Source organism: Sitophilus oryzae, unplaced genomic scaffold, assembly GCF_002938485.1.
Source record: "Sitophilus oryzae breed Bouriz unplaced genomic scaffold, Soryzae_2.0 scaffold_1977_pilon_pilon, whole genome shotgun sequence".
Lineage (NCBI taxonomy): Eukaryota > Metazoa > Arthropoda > Insecta > Coleoptera > Curculionidae > Sitophilus > Sitophilus oryzae.
This window is the reverse complement of record NW_022146698.1, coordinates 1680352-1689483: the sequence shown is the minus strand read 5'-3', so window position 1 is coordinate 1689483 and position 9132 is coordinate 1680352. Positions and strand designations below refer to the sequence as shown.

At 33.9% G+C, this 9132-nt stretch overlaps 1 protein-coding gene and 1 long non-coding RNA gene across 2 annotated transcripts; one reads left to right on the top strand and one right to left on the bottom strand.

Moving 5' to 3' along the window:
- Positions 1-236: 236 nt before the first annotated feature.
- On the bottom strand, positions 237-1633 carry LOC115883792. The gene is made up of 3 exons (XR_004050449.1): positions 1485-1633; positions 934-1225; positions 237-430 (listed from the first exon to the last, which is right to left on the bottom strand). It is a non-coding gene; the product is annotated as an uncharacterized LOC115883792 (long non-coding RNA).
- Positions 1634-3395: 1762 nt separating this feature from the next.
- LOC115883772 lies at positions 3396-8210 on the top strand. Its single transcript, XM_030902182.1, has 6 exons — positions 3396-3690; positions 3738-4024; positions 4652-5814; positions 5932-6091; positions 6243-6930; positions 8137-8210. Exons 1-6 carry the CDS (start codon positions 3396-3398, stop codon positions 8208-8210), a joined length of 2667 nt encoding a protein of 888 aa, XP_030758042.1.
- Positions 8211-9132: the final 922 nt, after the last annotated feature.

Sequence of the window (9132 nt, the reverse complement as noted above, 5' to 3'; positions counted from 1 at the left end):
TCCTAACTTATTCAATCAATCAATCATTTATTTATTTCCATAAAACAATGTACAATTGTATAGGAATAGTCAATAAATTCTTAAAGCTAACACAAATATATAATACAAAGATACAAAAACAAACACAACAGATCATAATAAAATTATCTAATACGTAGGCTTCATATTATAATTTGCATGTATTCCTCCACACTATAAAAGTTCATTCCCAACAAATAATTTTTTAAGTAAAAGTCTAGAATATGCGATTCCAATCACTATCATAATTTGTCTCTCAACAAAAGTAATTCTGTAGCTCTGCCTAAGGTTCACATCTCTCACTATTTTGCATAGTAGCATTACGTCAATTTTAAACATGTTGTAAAGGACCAATTTCATATGCACTATGTAATTAAAGTAACGACTTCCACACCATGAATATCTTCACTTCCTAAAACAAAATATAAACATGAAGTTGGTGAATATAAATATCTACATTGAGTATACATTGTGAGCAAAATAAAATTGACAATCAATGACATTCACCACATAAATTTACATTTTATAAAATTACTTAAATCTTGCTTTCAAAGCCAACCCAAACGCTGTTTTTTTTTGTGGTGAGATCTTATACAACTATAGTGTAATTTTAGTAAAATAATACTAATATAACATTTTTATATACAAATCTATATACATATAGGGTAACACCTCTCATAGGACGCGAAGGCTCCAAGGAAAATGAAAGTTAATTTGTATGTGACTTGATTGATTTCTAAACCCTCCATATGTTCTCAAAATTTCATTTCAATACAAACTTCCAACAACAAAAATCCTTGAAACCTTCGTATCGTATGAAAGGGACCACCCTGTACACTTTGAATCTGTGTATACATATTAGTATATAGTAGTATTTTATATTAAAAAATTAACTGTAAATATATATGTACTTACATATTGTGACGGAATAGGTATCCTATAACAAGATCATACTTCTTATCTCGTTATCTGCAGGATCCTGATATCTTAATGTTAATTTCCTAGGTGATGTTAAAACAACTGAAACACCATAAATCGCGACATAAATGGCTGTGAAAATTCATCAGTTTTTAAATATTTTCTTCAATTCCTTATAAAAAAATCAGCTGTTCTTGAGTTCTCTTTTGCTCGACTTTTTAATATTATGCTATGAATAAATCCTAACAGAGAAAACCATTTAATTTTTCTCTCACTATCTTTTAGAAATCTGAAATAAATTATTTATGTTAGTAATAGATAGTTTCGCAACCGTAAATAGGCAATATTTTTTTTTATAAATGTAAACATACCAATTATTTGTATTCATAATTAAATACAAATATAGGATTTTAAATCGGACAATATTGTAACAAAAATATAAACATTACTTCTTATAATATACATAATATATTATATTCACAAAATTATATTATAAAACAAATAGGTAAATAAAACGAGATGCTGTATTACCACAGAACAGTACTTACTTTTGAAATGACACTCCACGATGTTTAAATTCTTTAATTCTCACACATTTCCCAGTGTAGACCCATTTTAAATGCTAATTTTGGTCCTTTATATAAAATGAAACAATTATACATTAATAGTTTATTAATAGTTAAGAAATATGGAAAAATAAAAGCTGACCATGCCAATCAGCTGTTTATTGACACTGTTGGCCGCGTCCAATTCCCCTACTATAGAAAATACTATAACAACAGAGCGGCGTTGTCAGATTAAAAATTAATCCTAACGGCTCATGAAAAATGACGAAATTTACAAATATTTGAAAGTTTATTTTTCTTGTAATCTTAACTGAATCTTAATAAAGTAGGTATGGGGCCACCTTAGCCCAAGGTCAACCCCCATTTTCTCCCTAAATTTAGGGAAATTTTCCCGTCCATAGCGGCCCACCCTATGTAAATCTTATAACATGGGTTATATGTAATTTCCCTAAATCTTCTGATTTTTAGATTTTGCAAGTCGCATTTTCATATACATCCGGCAACGCTTACGTATCGCCGACCGCCAAATTCTAGTCGGCCTAACTCCGGAAAACTAACCAAGCGCGCACCTTATTCGGGTTAGCTACAAAAGAAAGACTGTAATTTGGCTCCATTGTTCTTCATCGGTTTAAAGCTGTCTCAAAGGTATAGACCGTAGGTACAATTAAATAACGACTATGTCAAATATCATAGTCATTATTTAATTGTACTCCCACGCCTTATACCTATTAACCACAGTGAAGAAATATACCAAAAATGTTATTATTAACTAATTATGCATTAACAATGGTGTTTAATTGAAAGAAAAACATAAAACAAAACAGTAGTAATTAAAACAAAAAAAAAAAAAAAATTTCCTATAAAAAATAGAGATTAAAGGAAAAAGTTTTCATTTAAATCAGGTAAACAACCGCTGGTCATCTGTCATCGACTTCGGCAAACATCGGTTATTTTCGTGTAACTCCTAAAATATTTACACAACGCCATATTGGGTGTGGTTCTTCCTATACATGTACCCTTATCCCACAGAAAAAAATCACTTAAAATGAAAAATACGCTTATAATAATAATTTTACTAGGGAATTAAAATTAATTTAAGCTTGTGAACATTATAAAATTATAGATGAATAAAAAATATAATCTAAAATATGTTTTCTATATAACACCCATATACCATCACGCTATAGGCCCATGTACAAATATGCCGAAAAAAATAGTTTATACCAAAAAAACACAGAATCCTTAAAAATACGGACCTACCTGAGTTTACAGTTATTATCCACATACTCCGTTAAACAGGTACTTAACACACGAAAATCACTCTTCGATATCACACACTTTTAAGCCCTTTTCACTAAACACACTCAAAATAACCACAGAAAATTTCTTGATTCCAAAACCGTTAGAAGTTAGAAATGAACTAAAAAGCGACCAAATATATACGACCGGCGATTAAATTGGTTTTCTATACACGGAAGTTACCGATAAGACCGCTAACACGCTTTACCACAAACAGAAATTATGTATATTATAGATACAGGGTGTTTAAAATACATAAAAACGATTAAAATATAAGTGTTAAAAAGGGTGATTCGAATTTAGCCCAAAATTTCATCACCCTAACGCTGCACACGGCACCACACACCACTCTGCACACGTCACTACAGCTGTCAAGGTATAAAAAAGGATGACACGACGAACGACGAGTCCATTCAGTTCTCGTCGAGACTTTGCAGGTGTCACATCGTAGTACCAGCAGCGTTTAACATAACCTCAAAAATGAGAAATTATTAATTGTGATTAAAGATCATGAAAAAAGTTCCTCGTTTCGGTCTTACCTGAATCGTAAGATGGAATTAAAATAAGAATTCAGTGCCCAGTGATGAAGACCCAATGAAGTGGGTGAAGGGGGCTGTAGAAGACATTTTGAAGAAAGGGACCGAAGGCATAGGCCCAAATGATCAGGTTGGATTCAATTTTTGTTCCAAAGATTTTGCAAGAGGCGATGGATGGATCAATTTTAAAACGGCTAGTGAAGTAACTTTCGACGATGTGTGGAAAATGATATCGGGGATATATCAATCAAACAGCACTGGGTTAAATACCGAAACTTTCTATTGCGATTCAAAACAGTCCAACTTATATAGATGCATTCAAAGCGCTGTCATAATAAACAATATTACTAAAAGTATTAATAAACAAAAATGAGAATAAAAACAAAAAATAAAATAAAAGATAATTTGTGCCTTCCCCGAGCTTTGGTTGTGGCTATTGCGCACGCTGATAAGGATCCTATTTACACTAAAATAAGAAAGGACACAGGAAAAATCCAAACGGAGAAGACCAGGTTATTAATGGAAGCTGTAGGTGTTAATATTCCAGCAGAAGGAGCCGGAATTCCAGAATTACAGAAATTCCAACAGTATTTGGTAGACTACCAAATTATAGTGTACCAGTACGGGTCTAAAGGTCGAGATTTGGTTTTTAAAGGCGAAGAAAAAAACGAAAAAGCTCCACCTACTGTACCATGAAGGGCACTATAACGTCATTACATCATTGACGGCGGCATTTTGTTGTCGTTATTATTGTGAAGAGTGTAACGTTCCTTACAATAGTAAAAATAGACATAGGTGTGGCGGTACATGCGCGGGGTGTCAACAATCTCCCTCCTGCCCAATAGACAATATGAAAATTAAATGCCATGACTGCCTTCGTTCGTTCAGAGGTCCAACATGTTTCGAAAACCATAAGAAACTTGGGTCGGTAGGGAAAAGGTTCGTATGTGCAAGTTTAAGAAATGCCAGATGCCTATCCTATTCAATAAAGGCTGAGTAGACCACATACTTGGCGAGAAGTTCTTTCAGTTGCAAAAAACACCAGCCACAGCCGCACCACTGTTACATGCAGCAAGATACGGTGGGTAACCCATATGAAAACACGTATTTATTTTTACGACCTGGAAACAAGGCAGGAAAAGAAGCTGGAAGACGGAACCATACTTCATGAACCTAACCTATGTGTTTATAGAAAGGTTTGCGACAGTTGTATTGACAAGAACAATAGTGTTGTGTGCCAAAAGTGTGGGGAAAAGACAAAAATGATTAAAAAATAATGCGGTAAATTAATTTAAGGGATATTTTTATACTCAGGGAAACAAATTCAAGGATGTGGTGGTGCTAGCACATAACGGTGGAGGGTTTGACCATCAATTTATTCTAGATCATGTTCTCCAGCAAACAGACCTAACACCTGAACTTATCACCCGAGGTACCAAGTTAGTTCTCATGGTTGTAGGTAACGTCAAATTCCTGGATTCCCTCAATTATTTCCCTATGGCCCTTGCGAAACTACCTAAAGCGTTCGGTTTGACAGAGTTGAAGAAAGGATATTTTCCCCACTTATTCAATACCGTAGGACATCAAAAGTATGTAGGACCAATGCCCGCTATAGAGTATTACGACCCCGATAATATGAAGACTGAAGACAGGGAAAAGTTTATTAAATGGTACCAGGAACGTGTAGCTGAGAACTACATGTTCGATTTCGAGAAGGAGTTTATTGAATATTGCGTATCTGATGTCGACATTCTCACGCAAGCCTCCCTCAAATTCAGAAAACTCATGATAGACGAGGGGAACGTGTGCCCATTTACCGAAGCCTCAACACTACCTAGCACATGCAACAAGATTTTCCGCCGCAATTTCCTCCAACCCGAGACTATAGGTATCATACCGAAAAACGGGTACAGGTTATGCGACAATCAAAGCAAGATCGCTCTCCAATGGTTATTGTGGAAGGAGCAAGAAAGAGGTGTTGAAATTGTACATGCTGCAAAACAACAGGAGAGAGGTGTAAAGTCGTGGTATAAAGTCGATGGGTATTGTAAGGAAACCAAGCAGGTGTTTGAGTTTCACGGATGCTATTACCACGGGTGCCCTAGATGTCACAAGTACGAGCGCCAGGTACCGCTCAAAGACGACCCTACACAGACATTGGATTCCCGGTACGAGAATACAATTACGAAAACCCAGCATTTAACGGGGCAAGGTTACGAGGTGATTGAAATGTGGGAGTGTGATTTCCGACGTGATATGGACGATGAAATCAAGCAATATACCGAAGACCATCCTTTACTTGTCAACTTACCACTAAATCCGCGCGACGCTTTTTACGGGGGTCGCACGGAAAATATGAAGACGTACTACAAGTGCCGGGACGGGGAACAAATCAAATACGTCGATGTCTGCTCACTTTACCCGTGGGTAAACAAGTATGGAAAGTACCCTATAGGACACCCGGAAGTCACGTTTGGGTGAAAAGGTGTAATAAACTTTAACTGCTTGAAAACAAGGACTGATAAATGCCAGAATTTACCACCCCCAACAGTTGATCACCCCTTATGCCGGTTAAATTGAACGATAAACTTCAGTTTCGTGTTGTGTTACACATGCGCAAAAGTCGGTGCTAAAGAATGTAGACATAGTGATGAAGAAAGAACAATTAGCGGTACGTGGGTTATTGACGAAGTGGTGAAGGCGTTGGAAAAAGGATATATAATACTAGACATTCAAGAAATATGGAAATATAAGGTAACCCAATATAATCCGGAGACGAAAGAAGGGGGTTTGTTCAACGGGTAGCATTATAAGTTCTGAAAAATCAAACAGAATCGTCAGGCTGCCATCATACTGACAAAAACACCGGAATCCAAAGATTCATAACGTACTAATACCTGAAAAGGAAGGCGTTACGCTAAACCCGGAAAAGGTTTCTGTAAATCCTGGTCTTAGGCAACTTGGAAAAGCCGTCATCACATCGTTTTGGGGCAAGTTATGTCAGAGGGAAAACCAGGGAAAGACGTCTATTGTCAACAGACCAGAAGTCTTGTTTTCCATGTTATCTAACCCTGCAACAGATGTCAACTCCATAGTGCCTGTGAACGACGATACCCTGCTGGTAAACTGGGTATTCAAGGATGAAGCCTACGATGTTTTACCAACAGTAAATGTATGTTTGGCAGCCTACACAACAGCCCAGGCCCGGCTGAAATTATACAGTTACCTTGAAAAAGTCGGGGATAACGCTATTTACACAGACACGGATAGCGTTATTTACCTATCGAAGGCAGGGCAAGAAGATATCCCGCTTGGAAATTTTCTTGGTGAAATGACCGATGAGTTGGAGGGGTATGGTGAGGGTAGCTACATTGATGAGTTTGTATCGGGAGGACCTAAGAATTACGCGTATAAGGTATATTCTCCTAAATCCGGGGAGTATTCCATAACGTGTAAGGTTAAAGGTCTCTCCCTAAACTACAACGCCTCTCAAACCATCCAATTTGAAACCATCTATTTAATAAATCCATTTTTTAGCAGAAAGGCCCAACCTATCCCCAATATACATGCAGATACGAGAACTGGGATCACAAGTAATAACCACACATGCAGACCAAAGCTCTACAGGACCGTCTGTCAACAAAACTGGAAATTCACGAGAAGGTGTTCTGTTAACCGTGGTTTTAAAAAAATTAGACATGAGAAAAACTGTATTTAGTTCATACTTTAGTATCATATTATTTGTATATATAGTGTTTTTTTAGTATTATAATTAATTATATTACACACCCAGTCTATATTGGGAACCTCCATTTTATATTTGTATTTTTTTTTTTTTTTGTATTATTTGTATTTTACTTATACAGTCTGTACTTATATAAACCTATATTAGATGTCAGTTTAAGTTCTAATTGTTATCATAAATATTAGGATTTAAAGCTTTATACAGACTATGTAGAAAATTATGTTTTTATATTTATTTGTACTAACACACATTATTATACTTGTATATTATACAGAGTATAGAAATAATGATACTTTAACAGTAATTGTTATGTTTACTATACAAACTGTACTCATACGTATATTAGATTTAGGTTCTTTAGTTAGACGTTGTAGATAAACATTATCATTTTACTGTCACGTTATATTTTATATTAGACATAGAGTGTATAGATAAATAATGTTACATAAACACGAATGTTATTAGGATAATTTCTTGCGCATCCGCCACAACAGCAAAAACTTTATCAGTCTTAACAAGTTCTTCTAGAGAAGAGTAGAGACGCACAGATAAACATTAACACTTTATTATATAGTATACACTAATGTTGTTACTAATACGTTGTTATATTCATCAATATAAGAATTATTAATAACAACCTTTTTTTCTTTATAATCCTACAAACCATTAATAGCTGCAATTACAATTTAAGTATTTTTTCCTAACATAAATAATCATTTTATTATATATTTATTTACACATAAAAAAAATACAAAAAAAAAAAAAAAAAAAAAAAAAAAAAAAAAAAAGATTTTAGTAAAAAAATAGTTTTTTTTTTTATTCTAAATAAAACAATTTTTCATTTCACTGTGTATTTATTTTCCACATTTCTCTCATCTAGAAATTATAAAAAATAGGTAAACAATATTCAATAATCTTCCCAATCAATACTAATTCCTATCTTGAATTATCTCAGCACTTTCACTTCTTCTTCAAAAACAAGATATTAATAGATTTAAATTATTGAGTTAAAATGTTTTATGAATATAATCAATAATATATGAATTAATTACAGTACAAGAACATATTTCTAGCTATGATAAATTACAATTTATTACTGATATTATAAATTGTTCTAATTTCGGCTAACAGTCCAGAGTAAATTCCAAAGTTCACTATACGGGGTGGATCAAGATTCATTTCGTTGTACGTGCAACAGAAGAAATCCTTTTTTATTATTTATGTACCTTTAAACGAAAAACCATATCGACACCTTCCAATTCCTCCTGTATTATGTCATACATCGCCTTATAGGGTAAATACTCTGAATTATAAGGGATTCCATGAACATTGTGAAATATATAATTTTTTTTTTTTTTTTAATAAAATATGTAAATTGGTTAGGTCAAAATGTCAAAACGTATAGTTTCATTTTCTTTTCCATCTTATAATGAATATAATCACTTAGACCATCAAATTTCGGAATGGAAAATCCTTGTACATATATAACAACGAACTTCATCGTATCAATGTCTTGCAGCAACTTATTAAATTAGCGTTCTAACATATCCTGATAAAGGTAAATATTCCATGACTCGATCGTATATGATGATACAAAAGCTCGGGTGTTTCGGTATTTAAATTTATACTTTTATTTTTTTTTTTTTTTTTTTTTTTTTTTTTTTGTTTATATCAATACTAAATATCTTTACATCTATCACATTACTTTTCAGAGCCTCGTTTTGTTTTGAACAATCAATTACAAATAGGGCTCGACTGGCAAAAGCGGTAAAATCTAGCAAAAGCTCGCTATTGATCTTTCCCAAAATACATTTTGAAAAATCCGTATACGTAGAATAGGCTTTAGTAAACTGTCTTGGTTTTAAATAAATCTACCATGATTTCATATGGGTAGCCTCGGAATTTAGAAAAGCTGACATCTGTAATTTTCCAAATTATCGAAATATGCCATCAGCTTTATCTTTTCGATCTTCTTGGAAGAATACAACAACATATCTCGCTCGTTCAGATTCTGCCTTCACTGTCCATACATCTTTTCTCGCCTGTCGTA